Below are 27,382 nucleotides of genomic sequence, written 5' to 3' on the forward strand. Positions count from 1 at the left end.
ACCTGGGTACGATGAAAAGTGAGCAAGGGTCGGGTCGTTGCAGCCTTAGTGGCGCGCTACATCTACGTCCGGGTGTAGTGAAAATGAGCAAGGGTCTTCGTACTTCCCTCGATGGGTGCAAAGGGTAAGGAAGTTAGCCGAGCCAACTAGGATTCGTATAGGTAGCTGGAACGTAGGGTCCCTGATGGGTAAGTTGCGAGAGCTAGTTGATGCAGTAATTAGGAGGCGTGTAAATATTCTATGCGTCCAGAAGACTAAATGGAAGGGCTAGAAGGCGAAGGAGATTGAGGATAATAGCTTCAAGCTTTGGTACACGGGGGCAACACCGGGGAGGAATGGTGTAGGTATCTTGATCGATAGGAGCCTTTAAGGATGGAGTCGTAGAGGTTAGAAGGCGAGGTGACCGGATTATCCTGGTCCGGATGGTAGTTGGAGATTCGGCCCTGAATGTGAATGTGCGACTGGTGCCTATACCCCTCAGGTAGGCCTTAGTGAGAGCACCTAGAGGTAGTTCTAGAAAGATCTAGATAGCATGGTTAGTACCGTGCCTATCAGAGAGAAATTTTTTATAGGAGGAGATCTCAACGGCCATGTGGGTGTGACTAATGTAGGGTTCGAGCGAGTGCATGTGGGTTTCGGGTATGGTAGCAGGAGTCAAGAGGGGGAGGATATTTTGAACTTCACATTGGCCTATGACTTGTTGGCAACGAATATCTTTTTAGCAAGAGAGAATTCCATCTTATGACCTTTCATAGTGGACAACCCTCGAGCCAAATTGACTTTATCCTTGCTAGGAGGGAGGATAGACGTGATTGCTTAGAGGGGAAGCGGCACAAACGTTTAAGGAGAGGATGCTAGGTGAAGGGCCATAGGAAGAAGAAAAAGATGCAGACGACATGTGGCTTAAGATGGCAACATGTGTTCGGAAGGTAGCCTCAGAGGTGTTTGGCGTGAGCAGGGGAGGCAAACAAGAAGGGAAAGACACCTGGTGGTGGAATGACGAGGTGCAAAGGGCTATTAAGGAAAAGAAGGAGTGTTTCAAGCGCCTCCACGTTAACAAGAGTGCAGCCAACATCGAGGGCTATAAATTAGCGAAGAGGGTTGCAAAGCAAGCTGTGAGTGTAGCAAAGGGTAAGGCGTATGATGACATGTATCAGCGGCTAGGCACGAAAGAAGGGGAGAATGACATTTGTAGGATAGCTAGGATCCGCGAGTGGAAGACAGAGACATCAACCAAATTAAATGCATCAAGGATGGGAGAGGAGATTAATAACAGATGGCGAGAGTACTTTGAAAAGTTGTTTAATGGGGAGGGCCCTACCCTTGAGTAGTTAGATGACTCTTTTGATGATACCAACGTACGCTTTGTGAGGAGAATTCAGGAGGCAGAGATCGGGGAGGCTTTGACGAGGATGAAGGGAGATAAAGCGATAGGTCCTGATGGTATCCCCATTGAGATGTGGAGATGCCTAGGTGCCAGAGTAATAGTATGGTTAACTAAGCTTCTTAACCTTATTTTTCAGTCAAACAAGATGCCTGAAAAATGGAGGAGAAGATGCCTGAAGAATGGAGGAGAACTGTATTAGTACCAATCTTCAAAAACAAGGCAGATGTTCAAAGTTGTACTAATTACCGTGGGATTAAGCTGATGAGCCATGCAATGAAACTCTGGAAGAGGGTTATCGAGCATCGCTTAAGAAGAGTGACAAGTGTGACCCAAAATCAGTTTGGGTTCATGCCTGGAAGGTCGACCATGGAGGCGATTTTCTTAATACGATAATTGATGGAGAGATATAAGGAGCAGAAGAAGGACTTGCATATGGTCTTCATTAACCTCGAGAAGGCGTATGATAAAGTACCGAGAAATATCATGCAGTGGGCCTTGGAGAAGCACAAAGTCCCAACTAAGTACATTACCCTCGTCAAAGATATGTACAAGGATGCGATGACGTTTGTCTGGACATGTGATGGTGACACCACTGACTTTCGTATTAACATAGGCCTACATCAGAGGTCAGTATTGAGCCCTTATTTATTTACTTTGATGTTGGATGAGGTCACAAGGGACATACAAGGTGATATCCCTTGGTGTATACCTTTCGCTGATGATGTGGTGCTAGTTGACGAGAGTAGGGCAGGGGTTAATAGGAAGTTAGAGCTATGAAGACGCATGTTATAGTCGAAAGGGTTCAGATTTAGTAAGACCATGGCCGAGTACATGATGTGAGATTTCAGCGCGACTAGGCATGAGGATGGAGACGTTAGCCTCGATGGGCAAGTAGTGCCCCAGAAGGATACTTTTCAGTATTTAGGACCGATTCTGGCGACATTGATGAAGATGTTAGGCATAGAATATCTGCTGGCTGGTTGAAATGACATCAAACTTCTAGCGTCCTCTGTAACAGGAGGGTGCCATAAAAGCTAAAAGGTAAGTTATATAAGATAGCGATTCGCCTGACGATGTTATACGGTGGTGAATGTTGGCCTAAAAAAGGCAACATGTCCAGCAACCGAGTGTAGCAGAGATGCAGATGTTGCGGTGGTTTTGCGGGCACACAAGAAGGGATAGAGTACGGAACGAAATTATTCAGGATAGGGTTGGGTGGCACCAATTGAGGAGAAACTTACCCAACATCGGTTGAGATGGTTTGGACATGTCCAACAGAGGCCTCCTGAGGTGCCGGTGCGTAGTGGGGTTTTAAAGCAGGTGATAATATAAAGAGGGGTAGATGTAGACCTAAACTAACTTGGGACGGGACGAGTCGGTTAAGAGAGACCTTAAGAAATGGAATATCTTTAAAGATGTAGCTTTGGATAGGAGCATTTGGAGAATATCTCTAAAGATGTAGCTTTGGATATGAGCATTTGGAGAGTAGCTATCAACGTGCTGAACCGTGATCTTTTTTTTATCTCTAGCCTACCCTAATTTGCTTGACGAAGATTATGTTGTTGTTGTTGTAGCAGTAGTAGCAGTATAGTAGAGATTTTTTGAACCGTTCCTTTCCTTTGCCATTGATCAACTTTCGTGTGGTCTTTTGGACTTGGGCTCCACAGGCCCAACTAAAACCGCGCAGGCCCACAACCACATCAGCAGAATAAAATTGCCACCCACAGCCGCACACGAGCCCACCGCGATCCCCACCCACTTCCCCGACGTCGCCGCCCATAAGTCCCCAACGCCGCCGCCATTCGCCTCCGATTCCATCACCATTACACGACGGCGACGATCACCGTCGCTGCCACCCCGCCGCATCTGAAATTCCGAGTACGGGGCGCTGGATCTGAATCCCGTCTCGATCCTCCCACCCTGCAACCTATCACCACGGTAGCGACTCCCTAAGCTCCGGCGGTAGCCGAACCTAGCTGGCGGCCGGTGCCATGCGACGTGGTGGCGGAGGTGGAGTTAGAGGAGGAGGAAGAGTAGGCCGAGGTGGAGGCGGCTACGGCCGCAGGGACACGCGCCCCGGCGGCGGCGCCTCCCGCGACTACCGGGACAGGCGCCCCGACCATCGTCCCCGCCGCACCCCGTCCCCGTCCCCGGACCGCCGCCCGCGCCGCCCGAGGGGCGTGGGCGACGACAGCGACCAGCCCCGCGGCGGCCGCATCGGCTATGGCAGCGGCGACCGCAGCCCGCCCCGGCGCGAGCGCACTGGCTACGGCGACCGCCACGCGTCCCCCCGCCGCGGGCGCATGGAATATGAGGATCTCCGCGACCCGCCCGGCCGAGGAACCAACAGGGAATACGGCGGCGACCGTCACTCGCCCCGCGGGCGCAGGGAATACTCGCCCCCCGTGGCTAGGGACTACAGAAGGGGGGCGTACCGCGAGGAGCGGGACCGCTACGACCGCCCTGGCCGCGGCAATGATCATGGCTACGAGACACCGCCGGCATACATGCTGCCCGACCATCCTTCCGACCTGGGGCGGCCATCCCAACGTGCCGGGAAGAAGGAAAGCGACTACTTTGGTGGCTCTGGCGACCGTGGCCTTCTCAAGGACGACTACCTTGGGGGAGGCCATGCTCCCCAGAGCATTGGCAAGGAGAGCGAGTTGTTTGGGGACGGTGTGACGCTCAGAATTAGTGCAAATGAACTGGGAAGGACTACCACGATGTACTCCCAAGACCGCAGGTCGCCCCCGCTCCGGAAGTTACCACCACCAAGGGCTGTGTTGTCTCCACCACCTCTTTATCCCTCTGTGCCACTGGAGACTGGATTCTTGACAGGGGGATCTGCCATGAAGGCCAGTGCTGATTATGGTGCTGGAAGCACCCACCTGCTGGACGAGGATGGCAATTTTAAGTACCATAAGCATTCTCATGACACTTACATTGAGAGGAGTAGAGATATGGAGAGACATTATTCTGGCGGTAGGGATTTAGTTGCTGAGAAAGGTGGAGGAACTGAAAGGTTTTATTCTGCTGGGAATGTGCCTGCTGGGAGGGTTAGAGAGACAGAGATGCTTTACTCTAGTAGGGCTATGCTGGAGCCTGACCTGCTGCCATCAACACAGTTGAAGGTTCTTGGCGATTCTTCCTCAGCTTTGCTTGCTAAGGACCATGCATACAGGATGCACACTGAACCTGACTATGAGCCAGGCAATGGATACATCATGGATGGCCTTGGCAGGTCATCTCATGACTCACTAGGGCATGGGAGTGGACATCCTCATAGGTTATCAGGAAGTCCATTAGAGCATGGCAGTGCTCATGGTGATGAAGCATTACTGGATATTGCAAGGCATTCACACCCTAAGCGTGCACCAAGAGCTGCATCCATCGAGTATAATGCACATGATGAATATGCCAGAAGGAATCTCATAAATGATGCATATGCTGCACCGGAGAACTTACGTGTGAGTGCCTCACTGAATTCAAGGCACATATCAGCTGCAGCATCTTTGAGAGGCATCAGGGATGAAAGGATTAACCACCATCTGAGGCTACCCCATAGGATTGAAGAGTTTGAGAGTAGCTTTGAAGCCATGCATCAAGACACAAAGCACTTAAATCAGCATTCTTATGACGGTGATGCTTCCGTACAGTACCCAACAGCAAGGGGTGGTAATGATCGCCACTCCCGTTCCCCTGAATCTGAGCCCATTGGAATTGTGAGGCGACCAGCTCGTCATCATGAGTCTGCTTCATTTGAGAACTTAAGTGACCAAGAAGTTTCACCTATGGCTTCTAGGAAAAGATACAGAAGTCCTGCATATCCATACCATGATGTGTATCAAGCTGATGGGTTTGCAGAATATGAGCCCTATGATGATGATATGGATGCATATGACCTACCCTCACCTGGAGTGTCAATATATGACATGGTTGATGATGATGAATATGATGGAAGATATGATATGCCAACTAACCGCGGTGTTTTCTCAAGGCTTGCTTTGCCACATGAAAACAATGGGGAATGGACTGATATGGATCAGGGCCATCCTCATTCTGACATCTTGACTTACGGGCGTTCAAAACACATACCTATGTCTCAAAGGCTATCCAGACCCAATTCCCACTCACAATTCTGGGGAACTTCTATGCATGGAAGAGGAAGAGGAAGAGGAAGAGGAGGATTGTCTAAGAGTGCAAAAAAGAGACTGAAAACTGCGCCTCATCAATTTCATGGTGGATATCCATCAGAGAAAAATGAATTTATTAAGCCAAATAAAATCTCTAAGTTTTCAGAAGACAATCCTGATGCTTCTGAAGTGAAGCATGAAGATGCTCCAGACTATGAGGATCTTCCTGTGCAGAAAGATCCACCAGAAGGTTCAGAGGAATTCAGGAAGCAGGTTCATCAAGCCTTCCTTAACTATGCAAAGATGTTAAATGAGAGCCCAGCCACGCAGAAGAAATACCGCGAGGCTACAAAAGGATCTTTGTCTTGCTGTGTCTGTTGCAGGTTTGTCTTTCTTTGCCTACACTAACACTCTACGAGCTAAACAGTTCCTCCTATAATTTTGTTAGAAGTTGCCTACTTACTGATTTGGTGACTGAAATAGAGAAATCCATGGAAAAAACGATATCTCGTGTAGTCACGTGGAAACATGCCACCATAAGCTTTATTGACACTATAGTTTAGGTTAACATATTTATATTAATTTACTCTAGGAAACTGGGAGAGTCTCTTCTTTAGCTTTAGAGCCCCCTTCTAGCTAAAGCAACCTATATGGTCTACTTAGGGCATGTTATTATGTATTGCTATCACTAGGATGAATTGGGTTAGCAGAATTGAGTGTGCATGATGAGATTTTTGAGGGACCAAGACCCATCATTGGGATGTATGGACTATGGCAACTTATTGGTTCAGTTCACCCACATCCCCAAAGCATGTTGGCGCTGTTTAAGGATTCAGACATTAAACATTTGTGCCCAATGGTTTGAGCACTCCAACATAGGTCTATGATGTGAATTGACATTCTGTAAGGTGAGATTCAATGGTGTTGCAGCTTATATGGAGTTATGCATTGCAGTCTTGCTGATGTATTTGGACAATATGGCTGGAAAAAGTAAAAGTACAGCATTGTTCTGTTGATGAGACGATAGTTTCAGAATATTGTCGGCAACTTGGCATGTTGGAGCTAGTAGTGTTTTCAGAACTTCTTGTTGCTAATATTTTGGTATCAACAAGATTGCATCCTGTGAGGTCAGGTGCACACATGGCCAAAATGCTGTTTCTCCAAGGATAACCTGGACCGGACACATGGCAGTCAACATGTGCAAATTTGGAGAACATTGTCATGTTTAAGTTTGGAGAATACATGGGCAACTTTGGCAATGTGTTTGGACTTTGAAGTAATAACCTTCATTGATAGCTTCTTTATGGAGCCCTTAAGTATGCTTACTTCTTTACATCGTATCTAGCTTACGGGTAAATTAGAATTTCACTAGCACAATTGAAAACCATCGACGCGTGTAAGCTTGTCTGAGGCTGGCACATATATAGGTCTGGACTTCGAGGCACATACCAGCAGCCTGGGCTATGCAGGCTGTAAGGCATGCCTGATATGTTTCTTGCAGTAGTTTAAATCAATGGTTTTCTTTAAACTTTAAGTAGGGGTTATGGTATTTATATAATTATTTTCTGACCTTTTGATCTTTCTGCCCTGGTAAGTTGATCATGAATTCTACTTTTGCATTTGAAATGCATGAAATGTCATTTAGTTTTACTATTATAACAATACTAGTATAGTACCTATCAGCTCCATTTAGATTACTGTATCTCTTTCAAGTCTAAGGTTTTAAATAGTGTTTGTACTTTGTAATGGAATAGTGGTGAGGTGCCAAAATATGCTACACTACCTATAGATGTATATATCACAGGGCTATAGCTATATCTATTTAAAACCATCCTTTTATCAGTAATTACCATGACCTGCTAGGATTAAACGATTAAGTAATTGATTACTAAGTATGCCTAAATTTGATTATTCTTGCCCAAACCAGAAGTAGCTTATCTTTTCTTTCTTTAAAATTTACATCAAATTTAATCTTCAGGAGATGGCCAATTTTGTTTTTGCTTGAAGCAGCAGTAGTGTTCTTTGAGATAGTGCAGTAGAGATTTGGTTTGGTTATAGTCTGAAGCATTTCTAGGATGTTTCTGGATTACATAAGCATTTGTTTTGCAGTAAACTTGTTTACAAACTCTTCTGACAATTTAAATTGCTGTTACCCCTTTTTCTTCCACTTGATTTTGGTTGGTAATTTTGTTGACTATACCCTTGTGAATTGTTTCAGTTCTACCATTGATCATGATGTGTCCAGGAGGATTGTCAAAACATGATTTCTTTTATCTGCATAGTTAGATTGACTGAACATTTATGTCGAATCTCTAACCTGAAGAAATGCTCTGGTTTATTTTGCTTTTTGTTTACTTCCTACAACAGTGTTGCAAGGAAGTTTCCAGATATTGATGCCTTGCTGTCACATGCTTACAATACATGTAAAGAGGGGTTGAAGACAAGACACTTAGGGTTTCACAAAGCACTCTGTGTTTTGATGGGGTGGAATTGGCTTGTTGCTCCTGACACATCTAAAGCCCATCACTCGATTCCATCCGAGGAAGTGAATGCCATGAGGGGAGATCTCATGCTGTGGCCTCCAGTGGTTGTGATACATAACAGCTCAATTGTGAACAAGGCAAAGGATACTGAAGCAAAGATTGTGTCCATGGGAGAAATTGAAGGTGTCCTGGCAGGTTAGTTTTCACTGAGCCTCAAAAGAACCTACCTGTGCGCTCGTTAACATTGTGTTTATCTGTATGGGTACCTTAGGATTATGGCTAAATATGTGGTCATGATATCTTTTGTAATGTTTCCTTAAGATGTTATTATTATGAGATTGACTGATACATCGGGCTAATGTAGGCATAGGCGTTTGTTCCTTTACAATTCTGGTAGTATTTTCAGAGCAAAATGAATGCTTTTGTAATCATACAGCTTTCTGAGAGGATAATCTTTAGTCGTGAAGAGCAACCTTGTGTTATTTCTGCTGGTGTTCCTTGACTTCAATAGTTTATGTTTTTCTTGTTTATCCAGATATCGGGGTACCACGTGAGAAGTTGAAGGTTAGCCATGGAAGACCTGCTAATCAGAGTGTCTTCCTGGTAAAGTTCCAGCCAACAATATCTGGGTTTCAGGAAGCCAAGAGAATCCACAATCATTTCTCCAGCAGGAACCACGGCAAGGAAGAATTCCAGCAGATGCGAGATGGCAAAGGTAAGAAGGCTGCTCTTGTTGACAACCTTGAAGAGCTGCTGTATGCGCATATTGCGGTGGTTGAAGACCTGGTTTACCTAGATGAGGAAGCAAAGAGGAGATGCAAGATCAGGAGCAAGAAGGAAGTCGAGGCCAATGCGGATGCCACGCTAAACTAGATTAGGTTATTAGGCTCACTAGGATTTTACTAGGATCTGAACTGCTCAGGTGGGTGGTCCTCCATTTCGCCCAATCCTACGGCTGCTTGTCCGAGTGGCTGTAACGTTAGGAGCGCACGAATTCTGCTTCTGCCACTAAGTGATGGAATCCCAGTTGCATTTTGGTTTTTTGCCACTGGGACCCTTCATGTCGGGAAAACAAACTTTGTGGGGGTGTCCCGTGGCACAACGAAAGGATTCGGGTCCTTAATGGCAAAAAGCAGAACTGCCTCGGCGAAGAATCGATGGGAGTATGATACATTGTATCGACTGGATGTTTGTATTATGTTATGCAAGCCCTTTTCTTTTGTCGTTGATCTTCTCTTTGCCTCCTAAATTAAAGTTGCTTAGTTCAAGAGATACTACGCTGGAAAGTTTTTTGGTGGTCGTTCTCGCCGGGGGATTCCTCTCTGCTACAGATCTGAAAGCGTCCATGAATTCAAATTCGAAAAAAAGACGAAATGGTTTGCTTGCAAAGTGGACCCCACCGGGGGACCAGCAAGGCTCCCGGCGCCGCGGCGGTGGCGGGAAAACATCTGTGTCTCGCGGGTGGCTGCGGCCTGCGGGCCTTTGCTATGGGCTTGTGCAGCGGGCCTTGCAGGCAGGCCTACTCGGGCCGGCCCGTGATCCTCACTTTGCTTAATCCTCGGTGACAAATCTAACCGTAGCATAATCTTCTTGTGCCGTTGTTGGGGATCTTTTCTGTTAGGTCTTGAAAATCGGTTTGTTGTCCTGGAAGGTCTTGAATCTCGTACAGAAATGAAACAAAATAAATCTCGTGTAGGGGTGTGGGTGTCACATGCTGACAGTGACATCAGCATGTTTGCAGGCAGAGACAGCATGGTCAAGTGTTTTGTGCTTCAGCTGGTGATTAAGCCCCAAGCTACCGTGTGCTAAGCTTTTCCCCGATCCTACTTGACCTAACACGATACTACTCCTGTGTGGCTGCACCCCAGAGTAACCGGCCGCTTTGCGTGAGCAGCTGAGCGAGGCGACCACGGAGGCGATGAGCAGAGAGTCCGTGGCACGAGGTGGTACATGCAAAAGGCTGACTGACACTGTGGGGCTCTGGCCTCTCGGCTTTTGCGCAGAAGGCCAGCCAGCAGCGGCCTGGCTTTGGCTGACTGACTAGTGGCCCTGGCCCTGTCACGGACAAAGGGCTCGGCCGCTTGGCTTGTCCAGCCAACGGTCGGCACCTCACCCGAGAGGACGAGGCACAGTGATTTAGGTCGCCGCATAAATGCACACAGCACCCTCGTTTCCTTTGGGAACTCGAGGCATGTCTCTCTGTCTGTGAGAGTGAGACCTCTCCAAGACTCCAAAGCAAATTATCCAAAAGAAAACTCCAAAGCAAATTAGTATCCAAACGAAAAAAAGGATTTGAAACAAGAAATCAGAGAAACACTAGAATTCCAATCCATGTGCAGATGAGCTGTCTTTCTTAACCGGCACGAGACGTCGCAGGTGAAGGTGTGAGCTGCGAACTACCATGAGGCCTTCTCTAAAACGGTGATAAGTTAAGGTGATGAGTGAGCTAGCTCGTAGCAATGCCGCATCAGCTTTTTACGAGTGTAGAAGAAAGAGAAGGAAGAGCTATTTCTTATTCAAGAGATAGTGTCGTACACACATCCTTAAATCTGTGAGGTTGATACGTGGATGTATAAGGTAATATCTAGCTCTTAACTGTTGGAAACATAACTCTTATGCTATCTGTTAAATGCACGAGCTTGTAGATGATTATTTCCTCTGGAGGAGGCCTCAGGTATTGGTACTCCTACCTCGCAGTGATCTAATCTCTAATCACCAGTTCACCGCTGGTTTGACAGGAAGACTGGACTAGTAGAGTCATACACACTACCACCTCCTAGTGGTAGTGGCTAGTGCCGGCTCCACTTAGAGGAGTACTAGCTTGGTTTTGATTTTGACGGTTTGCGCGCTAAGCACCAGAGGTCCAGAGCCTGCCACCACATGTCCACGCCCCATCCAAGGACCGTTGAAACTTGGCATCACCCGATTCCAAAGGATGCTAGTGCAATTATATTCTTCATAGTCATGGGGAGCTCCGTCAAATCCTTGGATTCCCTGTGCCAGATATCTCTAGGTGCAAGCATGTGTTCGTTCAAGCTTCTTGGCGTATGTCCTATTGGAGTGGTTGCTACACTGGGATATTTTTGGTACATTTGCCGATTCAATGGAAAGTAGATGCTATGATTTTTCAGATTACTTGGGTTACAAGTTGTGGACAACCAATGAACACGAATACAACATGCTATCAAAGCTATCAAAGCGTAGGATACATACAAAATATTATTCGCAATTTATAGACCAGGACTCTCACTTTCTTTGACGACTCTAGGAAGTGTACGAGTCTAAATTTTGTTATATAGCATGTGAAAAAGAGTGCTCATTTGTATCTACTATCTATGCACAGTGCATCTGGTTACATATCTCTATGGCTTCGCTGACTTGAACATGATATATAAAGATTTGGCTATACAATAGCAAAAGATGTAATATCAATATAATAACAATCACTTGCTAAGTTACCAAGCGCAACTAGAATTTGACACGAGTAGACTAGTTCAAGTCTTACTCACCTATTTTTCTACCTTGAGATTTTTCTAAGATTTTTCGTTAAATCTACTAGTCACTATTCATATTTCTATTAGTATCGGCAAATAGTCATATGGTGTGTTCGTTTTACATTAGAGGCCTCTAAAAATTTTAGAGGGTTCGGTCCCTCTAAAGAATCGCAGTGTTATTAGAGGCCGGATTAGAGGGCTGTTCGGTGCCGAACTTTTAAAGTTTAGATGTTTCGAATTTTAGAGGGGTGAAACGAACGCACCCATAGAACATACACAAACGAAAATGTCCACCCACAGTACAACCTCAGAATGGCTAGGAGTACCTCGTGGGCCATGAAGCACCAAAGTAGACCAAACGCAGCTACAGCGCAGACAATTGGGCAATCCTAGGTCATCGCACGACGCCACGTATCTCCGCCGCCATTCGGCCACGCAGATTCGGCGGTTACACACTAAACCCCGCGTTTTTTCCTTCTTACAATCCACACCCCGCGTTTCTTCCCTTTTCGGTTTCCATCCAATCTGCTTCTCCTTCCCTCGCCTGCCCATCCCCTGCTCCTCCCCTCCATCAATTCCTGCGCCCGTTTCCATCCAACTGCCCCCCAAGCTGAGAGCGAGCTCGCATCACATGATCCCCACGCGCGACCTCCGCCGCCGCCGCTGAGTGTCGGTCTCCTCCCCCACCATGTCCCTCGCGGCCTCAATGCGCAAGCCCGCCGCGTGGCGCCGCGCGGGCCCCCGCGGCGGCGGCTTGCGGAGGCGCGGCGCGGTCGTCCTGCTGCTCGCGCTCGCCTACGCCGCGGGGATGCTCATGTTCCTGCTAGCCGGGAGGCTATCCGGCGGGGGCTCGGGCGTCGAGGTGACCGGCTCCTCCTCCCCGCTCCAGCGGGGGCGGCGCCGCCACGCGGACGCGCAGCCCCCGCCGCAGCCGGGGTCCGTCTACCGCAGCCACCTCGTCTTCGAGCGGCTCTGGCCCGCCATGCGCGACGACGCCACGCTCGCCGCGTCCGCCTCCTCGCTCGCCTCCTCGGCCTCCTGGCGCCGCAGCATGGTGAGCGCGCCGCTCCCCGTCGTGTCTACTTCTAGCGACCACCCCCTGTTTCTTCTTCGCTGCGGGAATGATCGGGGCCTGCCGGCTTCATCGGGGGCCAAGTTTAGGTTCTCGCGTGCTTCTTTGCTCCGTCTCTTCCTGGGGTTTTCTGCAAGTATTAGGCGAAATATTCCGCGAATCTCGGCATCCTTTACGTGCTCCTGCTCTGAATGATAACAGGAGGGGATGCGCATTTTTTTCCTGTTTCGTCGGGTGATGTTCTTGCTGTGAGTTTCACGGCCGAAAAAAATTACAGTATGCTTCTTGGTTCCCCCTTGTTTATTTCACCTTCGCTTTTGAGCGATCGATTCTAGCGGCATTTCTTTACTACAAGTACATCGTCACTTATTTTCTTCTTTACTAGTACTCTGCTTAACAAGCTGTTGCATAGCTGTATGCTTTGCTAAACACGGAACATAATGTTTGTAGCTTAGGCCTCCTATGCTTCCAAGGGAAGAAATAATACTATTTACATACAATCCTGTGCCCCGTGAGAGCTTCAATTTTGGATTCTATCGGTTTTCTGTTATTCAAATTACTGTTGAATCAATCTGAGAATGCACCGAAAATGAACTGCTATTGGTAGGCAAAGGACAATGTGGAGTTCCCTGCAACGTCTGTACATGTAGATTAGCTTGCTGCTTTCTACTTTGCTTATAATGATTCTTGTCAGATCCAATCTGTGCTCATCTTTAGATACCCTTGCTCTTATCAATTTCATGTTGTACAAAAGTTTTCTGTTGCTATTGTGCAGTTAATGACATCACAATATCAAAATTCTGGGGAGCCATGGATGCCCTGTGTCAATAGCAGGCTGACTCGATCAGGTTCCATTTTGAAACCTTTGCTATGATGTCATACATCATATGTACCCAATTGAAATAAATCAATAATATACCAGGAATTTGGGCCACATAATCATGAGAAAACTGGATGAGCTTCAAGTCAACACTGATAGCCTCATCACATTTTGGTTCTTTGCAGAGTTGCCGCCCTCAAATGGCTATCTCATGATCGAAGCAAATGGTGGTCTGAATCAACAACGACTTTCTGTAAGTACCAGGATTATTATTTTTGTACAGATGTGTGCTCATGGTTCTGAGTAGACATACCATTGCCATTGTCTTATATGAAAGTCCAGTGACTTAAGCATCTTTGGTGCACCAATGAGTAATGTGGGACAGTCATGTTAGTTTCATACTTGATGGCAATAAAAATAGCACTGCAGTTCTTGCAGCAGCTAGAACACAAAAAACACAGGGGATAACACGAGCAGGGGCGCAGTCACTAATTTCTTTGTTTATCACTTTTCACATACACACATATATGCCACTCAAGGCTAATTTTGAAGCTAGTACAGCAATCCCTTTCTAGCTTTTTAGCTAGCTTCTAGCTTACATTACAAATGAGCTAAGGATGCCTTTATATAGGCAGTGAGGTCGGTTTGCTACAGTGAACCGACCTTGCTACAGTAACCGACATACAAAATACAGCTCATGTTACACAAGATGCTAGCTAATACTATTATATTGTCAATTTGAATTCTTCTTCTCTATTGATGTATCTTCTCTTTGCTGGAAACTTCATGTGTAGATATGCATCATTGAATGTCAAATTGAAATTGACTTTGTCATCTCAAGAAAACTAATTAACTCCCAACAATGCTTTACTCAACTATGCTTGCTTTCTTAAATAGTTTTATCATGAAAATGAGGTAACTGGCAACATCCTAGCATTTTTTCCATAAAAAAAAGTTACTCCCTCCTTCCTTTTTTTTTATATATGACGTTGGATAGTTCAATTAGGTTTCTGGCATAAGTATGCCAAACCAGTGGTTTTAGATATTTAAAGGTCCTGCTGTCTAGGACCCGCCGAACCAGTCTGGAGTACTATCTTGGTTATCACATATATGCTATTATATGTCCTGGTGTCAATGTATTTCTTCTCACAATGGCTTTAGAATGCTGTTGCGATCCCTACACTTTAGCTGTAATGTTAATATATTTTATTTCTGAATTTCTTGGAATCTTCACACTATGTTGCATAACTATTAACTCAGATTTTGCAATGCAGATCTGTGATGCTGTTGCTGTGGCCAGCTTGCTTAATGCAACTCTTGTGATCCCAACATTTCATCTGAATAGCGTTTGGCGTGATTCTAGGTAACTATTTGTCTGATTGTCTCACTGTTGGTTTACATATAAAACGCCCTTTTAATCTGTGGCTTCCTGTATTTTTGTTGGAAAATACTTCTAAAGTGAAAGGTTGTTAACACACAACATTAAGCTGCAAATTTTAACATTCTGATTTGAGAATGATCAATGGTATTGCTTCTGTACCTCTTGGTAAACATTTTCACGAGGATATAGGTCTGACCTGGTGTATTTCTTTCAGCAAATTTGGTGATATATTTGACGAAGATCATTTCATCGAGACACTCAGAGAACATGTAAGAGTTGTGAAGAAACTTCCTGAGGATGTTTTGATGCGCTTCAATCATAATATCAGCAGCATACCAAACATGAGAACTAAAGCCTACTCTTCACCAAAGCACTATGTGCAAAAGGTGCTTCCAAAACTGCTGGAGTTAGGGTAAGGAAAACATTCCCGCATCTCCACCTCGAATGAAGGAGAGCTTGATTTAACTGGGACAAAGCCAAGGCACATGTTTCATTTTATGGTCTGTTCTCTGCAGGGTTGTGCGCATAGCCCCATTCTCAAATAGATTATCCCAGTCAGTTCCATCAAACATCCAGGCCTTGAGGTGTTTGGTAAACTACCATGCACTGAGATTTTCTGAATCCATAAGAACTCTAGCTGACGATTTGGTTGGCCGATTGATGAAAAAGAGTTCTTTGACTGGTGGGAAGTATGTTTCGGTGCATCTTCGCTTTGAAGAGGTTATTAATTCTCTCTTACATGTTTAAATTTATGGTATTTCTTCCATCCTACTGATACTGTGTATACTTTTAGGATATGGTAGCCTTTTCATGCTGTACATATGATGGTGGCTTGAAGGAGAAAACTGAAATGGACAATGCCCGTGAAAGGAGCTGGAGAGGGAAGTTTCGTCGACATGGTCGAGTGATAAATCCAGAGGCAAACAGAAGGGATGGAAAATGTCCTCTTACTCCTCTAGAGGTTAGGAGGACCTCCGTTTTCCTTTTTGTCTCTTTGTATATTGCCTACTGTAAACACTCTCTATATCTAGGCTTTGTTTAGGCTGCATGTAGATTCTCATGGGAGTCCATCATTTTTATGTTGGGAGAGACAGTTGCATTTGTGCACTGAATCATCTAGTCAGTATTTCAAAATATCCTTTAAATTGCTATTGGCTTGGTTTATCACGTTTTTCCTGCTTTTCTGTATTCAGTTACCAAGTCAGTTGAGTTGGTTAAGCTTCAGGTTATTACTAAGTTGCCTTTTAAAAAGCATTTAAAAAGGGTTTACTGGAGATGATGTCCTCACTGAATGGATTCTTGCAGGTTGGTATGATGCTACGGGGCATGGGATTCGATAATACCACCTCCCTCTACGTTGCTTCTGGTAAAATATACCATTCTGAAAAATACATGACTCCACTTCGACAGATGTTCCCCCTTTTAGCTACAAAGGATTCTCTTGCTTTGCCTGAAGAGCTTGCTCAGTTCAAGGTATTGCTTGCGCCAGGACTCCGAAGTTCTTTTTAACACTGAATGAATATGCATACATGCTGCTCTTCACCTTTACCACATACATATTTTGGAACCATTTGATGGTCTGAAAGTATCTTTCTCAGCTGAGAACAGAAGTTAGACTAGGAATACTGCTATTCTATATGATGGATTATTATCGCACTCACTAACCTATTCTCTGCAGGGACACTCATCTAGGCTAGCAGCATTAGATTACACTGTCTGCGTGCAGAGCGAAGTGTTTGTGACAACTCAAGGAGGAAACTTCCCTCACTTTCTGATGGGGCACAGGCGTTACCTGTTTGGAGGGAATGCAAAGACAATAAAACCAGATAAACGGAAGCTGGTTTTATCTTTTGATGATCCCAATATCAGGTCAGTTGTTTGGAGCACTCATATGTTTTGATCACTCAATTAATCCTTAATTGTAGCTCATCACTGATTGCCACTAACTGGCAGATCACAACAATTTGGTTTTCAAAGTGGACACTGCCCAGATGAGAATTCTTTACTAAACCAACTGCTTAAAACAATATGTTTTGACCAAAAGGGGTTCATTTTGGCTGCTGTTCTGGTTTCAACATAATCAAAGGTGTTAATCAATATGCATTCCCACCAGCCTATATTGAATTGATCTCTGACTTTTTGACACCAGACGCCTTTCCTAGCTTTTACATACTTTTCTGAATATATTAATCCAGCCAACAAATTATAGCGCACCTCGGATTTGACCTTTACATATAAGGCTGGATACTGCAATCTTGAATTCTTGATTCTGGTATATCTCATCTAGGATCGGATGAGTTGTTTAATTTTGCTTTTGCAATTTCAGATGGGATCGATTTAAGCAGAACATGCAGGAAATACTGCAGCACAGTGACGTAAGGAGCGTTGCATTCAGGAAACCTAACGATTCCATATACACCTTCCCGATGCCTGATTGCATGTGCCAGCAAGATGGACTGAGATAGGTTTAGCATAGATACGGATAAATCAGTCTTTCCCTCCTTTTGAGATTCATATACCACACAAATTGGTGCAGGCAGGCAATTTTTTTTATTACAATTTGTAATCTGTAGGGTAGTCACCATATAGAAAGATTGACCGGAAATTCGTTGATTCTTATTAGCACCAGGGCGGCCTGTAGAGGAGGTAGAGTTGGGAAGTTGGGTTGGCTGTGGATGTTGACATATTCCATACTTTTCGGAGAAAAGCTTGTGACTAAGTGAGAACCAACCTTACTCCTTTGAATGTAAATGTAAATGTAAATGTAAATAGGACTGCTAACTACAAAGAAAAGAGAACCTCCTTGTACAGTATTATTACTATGGATTTACTCGTTCCTGGACTCGTGGCAATTCCAGTTTTGTTTCCGAAGGTGCTGCTCCCGGACAGATGGTCATAAAATGGATGGAGTAATCGTTGCCTGTATTTCGTCGTACAGGAGTCTACTGTACTCCGCTGTTTTCTACCCTTGAGACAAGTTGACGACTGAGGTCTCCTCCATTCATATAGGGTAGGTTTGATCAAATGTCAGGTTTGGGTCAGGTATTGTATGCCCGAGCCGAATAACCCCCCTTGTTTTTGTCAGCCGAGTTCCCTCCCATGCGCTACACAGACATACCGGTACTGCCATCAAATGCTAGACCTGGTGATACTATGGAGGTCTTCTTCGTCAAGGTGACTCAGATCAGCGGCGACTTCCAATGGCCCCTAGATGTCCACGGCTTTGTCGCTGTTCGTGATTCCCTAGACAATAAGCGCAACTACCTCTTCCGTCGAGGCAGATATAATTGCCAGACCCTCACCTCTCAGCTCAGGCATGTGCAAACATGATCCGTCTTTTAAGTTTGGACCTTTTCCATCTCCCATTTCATCTACTATAAGCAGCATCTCAATGCATGTATATGGTATAAGTCTCGTTTGTTTTTCTCTTGCTGTTGCTTGGTAGTATTGGTAATATCTGCTGATTTTTTATGGCGTTAACCTCAAAGCTAGCATTCAGGTGAAATATTTATACAAGTGATACTGGGAATTAGGATCAGAACCTTTCCACCAGGGATACTTTATGCATGTTGCTGCAGGCCCTAAAAAAAGTAAAGATGTCATTGCAAGTCGTAAAACTATGTTATGCTTTTAAAATTGTTATAGAAGTAGTATATCAAATTTAGTTTTGATAGTATTTGTTTCAGTGGTTGGTTGGCCAGCCCTGACATGCAAGATTTCAGTAGGTTTTGTAAAATTTAGTATATCAGATTCCTCATCCCTAATCTTGTATTTTATAGAATGCTATTAAATGGTTTTGTATGTGCATCACTACCACTGGTGAAATAAAATTTACTCATGATGTATTCGCGATGTCTCTATGCCATTCTTATTGGTAAAACATTTATGAAAATAATCATGTGAAGTTTCACCGGTAACTACAGGTAAATATATATTCAATTACATGTGCATCTTCACATTCTACGTGACCTTAGAAATCCGGCCTTTGATTTTTATTGCTGATGCACCTTCATTGATTTGTGTTCCTAAAGGCGATTGAAACTTGCTGGCCTTTAATTTGTGCATCACTGCGTGCAGGATTCTCTTTTGGAACTTACAGGTCCTAGCCGTGCCATCCTGCTGTGGGATGAGCCTGTTTTTGAGATTGACCTGAAAGTGAAGTACAAAGGGAGTTCATCATCTGAAGACGACAAGATTTTATGCTTGGATTTCTTTGGGTACAATAACATTTGTTACAAAGGCAGTCTCAGTTACACCAGAACTGAGGTGGTTTCAAGCAAGCATAGCACAGTGGAGGTCAGGTTTGCTCATCTCAAACGTTCCGTGGAGGCAACCATCATGGCCCGCATCAGCAAGGGATCAGGCAACTTCAGTGCACGCCTCACTGCCTGCAACACGAGCATTGGTGAGGACGTGGTGCTGCTGGACACCCGAGGCCAGGGGGTGTCTGTCGGCAAGGATGGGGAGGTTACACTGCAGCGCCGTGTCGTCGTCGTGGAGGAGAAGGCTCAACTGGTCCTTGGGATCAAGGCTGAACAGCTAGGTGACACTGCTGAGAGTAGCACCATGGTTGAGAAGAAGTTTGGTTTTTATGCCAAGTCATCACTGAGAAATGAAGGTTATTTTCACATTGGATCCTCGAGCTTGCATATTCTGGTCGCATGGTCACTTCTTCCTTAGATTACTTTGGAATTGGTACTGTGTCATAATACTAACATGATTTGACCTCGTGATGACCTGGTAAACTAGTGTGTTCCTTCCGTCATATGGATTAAGCTATTATGTTGTTGTTTTGAGGTGCATACCGTGTTATAACATATATATATATATATAAAATATATTCTACACGCGCTTGTAGCTACTTCTACATATGTATCTGATGATGTAAAGCGTATCTGACCCAATGAAAAGTACGTACAAGGTGTATATGATCATACTAGACCATCTGTGATGGTATATACTTTAATTATGTGACCATACATGGAGTATATGGAGATACTCATTTTTATATACTAGTACTAATGTATAATCATGATAAATTTAAAAAATAGGGATGCTTTTGAAATTTTTCGTACACATCCCTTCGAAGTATCTTATAATTAGTATATGAACATACTCAAAGTGATAAATAAGTATGTGGACATACGCACGATGATATACTGATAGCGAGAGTAGTTACAAGCGAGTGTAGATAAAACTTACGTAAACCTTGAGTCCTGTTTATATCCGTTTCACTGTGGGCTTATGAGTTTCAATTGCTGTTTTATGGGCAACAGGGAAAAAACACTACAATGTTTACCGGGATTATTCATCCATTTGTGTGTTTGCGATGAACATTTCGAGAGAGAATAAGATACTTTTCCACCCGCTCCGTTGGGCTTCGTCACGCCGCCATGTTCAACATGGGCTTCTTCCACTTATTTCGTGGCCATCTTAGTTATTTATCCTTTTCATCACTTCCACCATATACAATTTCTGTTCCTACCGGCACTGGAATTGATCGGACTGCCGGTGGCGGGAAAACGAGTTTGCCCCAATGCTTTAAATTTGCATCCTCTTCCATGCTATTTCCATCACTTAATGAAGAATGATGTTTTTGCCCCGCTTAACACAACAATGCAAATTTTGTCCAATCTCCTTACATGCCGCTGCACTGTAGAAAGTGAAAACTTTCACATACAAAGTAAAATACAAACGGAGAAATGCATCCATGCATGAATACGATCGAATTAGACATATATACATGCATAGAGAATCTACTTCGAACACGGAAAATGTAAAAAGAAAAAAAATGTTAAACACGCGCGTTAGAAGTTTTAAATCCATCAGCCTGGAAACACGGGGTTATGACATGTGGGCCCTCCTGTCATTAACATTCTGCAATGTCAAAACATATCAACTACGGATCTTGATTTGTTCATCATAATCCGAGGACTGCAATGGTTTAGACATAATGTTGATCCGGCAATTGTATAAGGAAATATTCTCAGACTGACACGTCATGCGAAAGGTGCGCCCCACTTCAGATACCACCAGAGTTGCGGATGAACGGCAGCCATCCGATGGAGAAAGGAGGGAGGAGATGTGCGCACTGGTGGGAATACAATTCGGACAAAACCCCACCACCGCCTCCCACCTGGCGTCGTCCACGCTGCTGTTCTCCGCCCTCGCCTCTTGCTCTCCGGCGCCAGATCCGGTGCCTTAAGCAAATTTGATAGCTGTGCCGAAGAAGTATTAACTAATTTGGTAATACGATATAATATTTAATGCTTATGATACTTCTGGCGCTGGTATTAAGATTTGATATTTCTACTAGGCGGAGGATATTTTCGGTATGAATGATGTTTTGCCATGGCAGGACAAGGACCGTCTCGTTTCCAAAAAAGAAAAAAGAAAGACAGCACCCTTTCTCTGCACTGAGCTGTCTGTTCTTTCTGTAGACGATGCGCCTTTGTTCTCATCATACATACTCTGTTTTGAGTTTGACGCTGTTACCTCTGTGCTCTGCGGAGGCGGAAATTCTTAGGAATAGTAGTTGCAACAATGTCAAGGTAGTGTCTATGGTTGTGGGCTCCCCAGTTATGTGCTGCTTCGTTAAGGTTTCAGTAGAGCTGGGCAGCGTTGACTTTGGTCGGAAATCGATTTGCAATTGTCTCAAGTGGTGCTGTTGGTTAATGACGCTTTGATCTTTCTATGTGGTACAGTGGGTTCCATCCGTGAACAGCGACGCCGAGGATCCGTCCCTGCAGGAATATCTCATCGCTTTGGATGGGGTGACTAAACTTTAGTCACCATTATATCGGATGTTTGGCACCAATTAGAAGTATTAAATATATACTAATTATAAAAATAATTGTATAAATAAAAACTACTTCGCGAGACAAATTCATTAAATCTAATTAGTCCATAATTTGATAATGTTGTGCTACAGTAAATATATGCTAATGATGAATTAATTAGACTTAATAGATTCATCTCGTGAAGTAGTCTTTATTTATTAGTTTTATAGTTAGCTCATGTTTAATTCTAATTGGCATCTAAACATCCGATGTGACTCGGACTAAAAATTAATCTCTAAATCCAAACAACCCTTACTTATGTGCTTAATACCATTGAATCTAAGACTTGTCCCCTCGCTACCACAACTGTTTTTGAGTTGTTATGGTATAGTTAAATGGTTATGTAAAGACTCATTTGCCCTTCAAAAGAACGAAGTATATTTTGGCTTGGCTCCCGTATATGCCATTCCAGGTTCATTTCATAGTAAAATTAAATATCTTACTTGTGTGCTATAATTTTTTTTTGAATTGCTGTCAATGCCATTGAATTTAAGACTTATCCCCTCACTGCCACAACTGTTTTTGAGCCGTTATGGTATATTTAAATGGTCATGTCAAAGACTCATTTGCCCCTCCAAAAGAATGAAGCATATTTTGGCTTGGCTCCCTTATATGCCATTCCAGGTTCATTTCATAGTAAAATGGATGACACTGGACCAAGTAAAATTGATTTCTGTACCAAGTTCCTTATCACAAAAGGTCACGTAACCATGCCATACAGATCAAAATAGAATTACTAGAAAACGACTCTTAACAAATTCCGCAGGCCGTCAGCATCGGAGTTAGCACTGCACGTGAGCACAATCCTATACAGGGGTGAAGCTACATAAAAGTTGTGGCAGTGAGAGGATAAATCTTAGATTCAATAGCACAGAACGCAATTCAAAAAAATTTATGGCACATAAGGAAGACACCTAATTTTTCATCGGGAAAGAATGTTATCATTCAACACTAATGCTTTGGATGTTGTATTCGCAGGGAGCAGTTGGTGTTCGGCACTCCAGTGGTTACCAGTCTGTACCATGCCCTTCGCCAGTTCAATCCAGATCTTGGATTAATGAACCAAAACATGAGAAGGCAAAGAAAGTCATTGGTGCAGTTGATAGTCCTATTCTGTGAAGCCGTCCGCTTCAAGCGTATGCGAGCCAGGATTCTGCAGATCATGGAGGGCGGCCAGAGTGTCCCGTTACCCGAGCACATGTGGACATGGCTTCAGAAATGGTCCGCAGCGTCATCGTTTGCTCTGTACAGCAAGAGGAGAGAAGATGAAGGCATAATGCATGATGACCCTGATCAGTTGGGAGCTGTTGAGGAACTTGGAATCAACAACAGAAATGATCTGGTTGGCTTTCTTAGCCTCATTTTGCACACAGCTTATATTCATGACGATTGAACTGTAGTACAACACGGAGGATGTAGTCATTTGGCTCGAGAACTTCCTTCCTTGTACACTGTTACTACTATGGATTTACTTGTTCTTGCACTTGGCTGTGTTCCTGGAATCTTGGCGGTTCCTGTTTTGTTTCTGAAGATACTGCTCCCTGACAGATGCACATAGATTGGATGAATGTGTTGGAGTAATCGTTGCCTGTATTTCGTTATACAGGGTTCTGTACAGCACCTCTGTTTCTTAGCATTCAGACAGGTTGATGAATCTTCATCGAGACTCAGGTTCGTATCTTTTAATTTTCATTTCATGCGCAACCTTCATTAATCCTGATGTTAACTAGAGATTAACCACCCTCTCCTCAGGCATGTGCAATGCAAACATCCGTGTTTCAACTTTCAACCCTTTCCATCTCCCATTTTATCTACTATATGCATCTCAATGCATGTACGTGCTTTGTTTTTCTCTTGTTGCTGCTTGGTAGTGCTGGTAATATCAGCTGATCTTTTATGGCGTTTAGCTCAAAGGTAGCGTACAGGGATACTGGGAATTAGAATCAGAATTAAGTTCAGAACCTTATCCACCATAGATACTTTATGCATGTTGCTGCAGGTTCTTAAAAAGTAGATGTCATTTCAAGTCATTAAAACTTGTATTTGTATTAAAAATTTTAGAACTGGTATATCAGATTTAGTTTTTAAAGCTAATACCTATTTCAGTTGGTCGGCCCCGACAAGCAAGATCGTTTCAGACTTTCAGTATGTGGGCACGTTCCTGATCTGTAAACCTGCATTATCTCAAAAATAAAAAAGATATGTAAACCTGCATTTATTTAGAGAACTAGCAAGGTGCCCCGCGCAAATAGCGTGGGTATCTAGTTTTTTTTTCTAATTTTTTTATTTTTTACTTTAAAAAAGTTAAATGCAAATAGTTTTGTTTAGTTGTATATTTATAATTGCTTTGTCCTAATGGTTGTGGTTCAGACACGGTGCAATCTTTATTATTTTATTATATCTTTATTTTTTTATTATATCAGCTATCGTTCCTTCTCTTCTAAAATTTTTTACTCTCAACAATCAACAAATAACAATGCTACATAGCAAAACATCACCGTCTCGGTTCTTGTCGTTATTGCTATTGATGATCGCCATGCTTTGGTAATAAATACAATGCAATCCATGTTAGAGTAATCATTAAATTGGTGCCTGGACTAAGATTATGTCATGGCTATGATATGGCTGCACTACCATGCGATCATTCCTATGCCTCTAATTCTTTTGCGCTAGTTACCTATGCGTTTTCCATATTTAGACACTCTCATATGCTCATTTTATTTGACATAAAATGTTTGTGAACTTGTTGTCCCGTTTATAATTCAAATTTGAAATTTTATTATTTGCATTTGACCTATACTATTTATTTAGTGCTTCTATCAACTACTATTTTTTCTATATTTTAATTCTTGCATCTATCTATTTATTAGTCATATTCGATATGGATTCTTTGATCAACTGCTAATTTTTTACATTTTTAATTTCAAATTTAGCTATTTTGCTAATAGTGACTCTTTTTTGTCAAGTGCTAATGCAAATGCTAATTTTTAAATTTTTACAATTTTGAATTTTGCTATTTACTATTTGTATTTGACATGGACTCTTTTGTTAAGTCTTATTTTTTTTCTAATTCCGAATTTAGCTATTTACTAATCGTATTCTGTATGGACTCTTTGGTCATGTTTTAATTTTTCTTATTTTTCTAAATTTGAAAATAGCTATTTATTAATCATATTTAATATAAACTCTTGAGTCAATTTAGACCGTTAGATCTTCATAAAATCTAATGGTGCAAATCTTCTCTTTTTTAGATTAACGTGGGAATTGCTAGACCCTATCGGCGAATGTGATGACTTTTATTAACACTCTGTTATTAATATAATTTAATATAATAGATGGTGTTTAGTGGTTTTGTAACTACAGGTACTGTTTATTATATATATTCAATTACTCGTGCATCTTCATCACATTCTATGTGGCCTTAGAAATCGGGCCTTGATTTTTATTGCTGATGCACCTTCAGTGATGGGTGTTCCTAAAGGCGATTGAAACTTGCTGGCCTTTAACTGTGTGCAGGATTCTCTTTTGGAACTTACTCGTCCTAGCCGCGCCATCCTGTCGTGGGACGATCCTGTTTTCGAGATCGACCTGAAGGTGAAGGCCAAAGGGATGAGTTCATCATCTGAAGACGACAAAATTTTATGCCTGTACTTCTTTGGGTACAACAACATTTGTTACAAAGACAGACTCAGTTACACCAAAACAAAGGTGGTTTCAAGCAAGCACAGCACGGTGGAAGCGAGGCGTCCAAGCGCTTCTACGGCTCCGACTCCGAGCAGATTGCGGAGCATCGAGGCGGCCTCAATTCAATCAGTACACCACCGGCCGGGCCTCCGCTCTCTGACGCCAGCGCTGCAGCCGTCAAGCACACTTGCCAACGTCGATCGGCTTGGGACGTCGGTGAGGGAGGTCACCGTGGCTGCAGAGTCAGATCTTTGGTTGGTGCTGCCCCACCTTGCACGAGGAAGCCAACTTCCCCGGCGCCAGTTTGCTTCGCGCGCGTCGGCGAACATGGCACTGCACGGGAGAGGGGAGGCCACAGCCGGCGCCGTGTCCCGCTTCGTCTTGCACCGCAGTCGAATCGACCCCTCAGAGTACGGCGGGAGCGTCCCTCCGCCCGCCGCCGCCGCCCGCCGGGCCGCCGCCGCTGAACACAACGACCCAGACGAGGAACCTGTATGTAAAAAAAGTGGATAAATATTTGCACACAGACCCTGAGTCGGATCGCGATTATGAATCGCGATCCGAATAAGGGGGGTATTTGCAATTTTAAGGGGCTACTTTGCATTTTCAAAACATGCTGACCGTCGTCATCCACGCTGATTCCGGCGCCGACGAGGCGATGATGGCTTCCGTTGCCCAGCCCGCGCCCGACCGGCGACGTCCTCCCGAGAAAGGCCGCAACGCAATGAGAAGCTCTGACTCCGAGCAGCGCGCGGCGCGGTGCGGCCCGGGACGCGTGCAAAGCAGCAGGCGCCGTCGGGGCTGCACACAGATGGACAGAGAAGTCGATGGTGGATTGGTGGTGGTCTGGTGGGCTTTCGATGAGCCGGCAGGCGGTGGTTGCCGGGTGTTGGAATGGGAGGAGAGGAGGCAGGCGGCTGCACGGTGACGATGCGAATGACTGCATGCGCGGCATCAAGTGTTTCCTTGATCAAGCGCTCGGTGCTCTGCCAGGTCTACCAAATTACTGGCTTGGAGAGGGAATAAGAAGTCCCAGAGCCAAGCTCATCATTATAGCTGCTGTTATTTTATCTCCTTAGGTATAACGCATTGCATTATGTTCATTCATTATAATCTGAGGCTTGCCAAGTTTTTCCCAAATCAAAATCTGTCTCATTTTAAGCCAAAAGTTTTGTAAAACTAGCACTCGTCGCGACATCATTTGTTTGCTTGAACTACCTCCTATTGTGCTACTGATTCTCACGTGAAGCTGTCCGGTGCAGGTTCATCAAATCTATAGCAACCACGCAAATTTCAGAGTTCGGAACAAAAGAAAGTTCAAGTTTCAGACCAAGAGACAGTTCAGAGTTGAGAACAAGAGGGAACAGAAAAACGCACCCGTCCCTGAAAATTATGAATCCTTATATATGTCGTAATAGGATAATTTAGCATTGCCTCACACCTCCATCTTTTCCATGGTTATATGAAGCCAATAAGGAGCTTCTGAAACTATGTTACATCTACACTGAAAAAATGAGCAGCATACGTTTTTCTCTGACTTTGAAGATTTCAGAATCCTGACGTAGTTGCTCGTCGTTCTACCGTTTGGATGGCGGCTCTAGCTTGGAGCAGCATCCCGCAGCTGCCGGGCCGGCGAACGCCAAGCTAAGGTCACAGTATAGTGTTAACCTGTTTTTCAATTGCAACGCCGAGTAAATGCGGGGGGAACGCTGACACTACTGGCGAGAGTAGGGTTGGATGCGGCGGCAGGCGCGTGGTCGGTGGCCAAGTCCACGAGAAGTGGGTGCTTCGGTCGGCTGAAGACGACGACCACCGACCACAGAGAGAGAGAGAGACAGAGAGAGAGAGAGAGAGAGAGAGAGAGAGAGAGAGAGAGAGATTTTGTGCACTGGAGTGGATGGAGCCCGGCCTGGCCGCATCCCAGAAATCCCGAGCCTGAACTGAACCCATCAACCGCTCCATTCATCAGTCGGCGTCTGCCCATCACATTCGCAGTCGCAGGCAGCCCTGGTTGATTTGTGGGCTTGCCTTGGGGTGATGTGCTCGCCATCAATACTCGTATGGCGAGACAGTTGAATGCGGTAGACTG

General features: G+C 44.3%; 3 protein-coding genes across 4 annotated transcripts; all 3 read left to right on the plus strand.

Moving 5' to 3' along the window:
* Positions 1 to 3,138: 3,138 nt before the first annotated feature.
* Positions 3,139 to 9,235, plus strand: LOC112884966. 2 transcript variants are annotated; one of them, XM_025950616.1, is made up of 4 exons: positions 3,139 to 5,903; positions 7,888 to 8,198; positions 8,539 to 8,718; positions 8,800 to 9,235. In XM_025950616.1, exons 1-4 carry the CDS (start codon positions 3,379 to 3,381, stop codon positions 8,874 to 8,876), a joined length of 3,093 nt encoding a protein of 1,030 aa, XP_025806401.1. In that variant the 5' UTR covers positions 3,139 to 3,378; the 3' UTR covers positions 8,877 to 9,235. The 2 variants fall into 2 exon arrangements, with proteins under 2 accessions (XP_025806401.1, XP_025806400.1); XM_025950615.1 differs by having other exon boundaries at positions 8,539 to 9,235.
* A 2,768-nt stretch (positions 9,236 to 12,003) lies between these two features.
* Positions 12,004 to 17,592, plus strand: LOC112883876 (O-fucosyltransferase 9-like). The gene is made up of 10 exons (XM_025949133.1): positions 12,004 to 12,551; positions 13,345 to 13,417; positions 13,575 to 13,642; positions 14,664 to 14,752; positions 14,985 to 15,182; positions 15,286 to 15,490; positions 15,564 to 15,731; positions 16,076 to 16,243; positions 16,449 to 16,639; positions 17,097 to 17,592. Exons 1-10 carry the CDS (start codon positions 12,186 to 12,188, stop codon positions 17,233 to 17,235), a joined length of 1,665 nt encoding a protein of 554 aa, XP_025804918.1. The 5' UTR covers positions 12,004 to 12,185; the 3' UTR covers positions 17,236 to 17,592.
* A 51-nt stretch (positions 17,593 to 17,643) lies between these two features.
* LOC112884443 lies at positions 17,644 to 19,450 on the plus strand. Its single transcript, XM_025949828.1, has 3 exons — positions 17,644 to 17,780; positions 17,856 to 18,088; positions 18,848 to 19,450. The coding sequence occupies exons 2-3, from the start codon at positions 17,870 to 17,872 to the stop codon at positions 19,448 to 19,450; spliced, it is 822 nt and encodes a 273-aa protein (XP_025805613.1). The 5' UTR covers positions 17,644 to 17,780; positions 17,856 to 17,869.
* The last annotated feature ends 7,932 nt before the right edge of the window (positions 19,451 to 27,382 follow it).

This window comes from Panicum hallii, chromosome 3 (genome assembly GCF_002211085.1).
Source record: "Panicum hallii strain FIL2 chromosome 3, PHallii_v3.1, whole genome shotgun sequence".
Taxonomy (NCBI): Eukaryota; Viridiplantae; Streptophyta; class Magnoliopsida; order Poales; family Poaceae; genus Panicum; species Panicum hallii.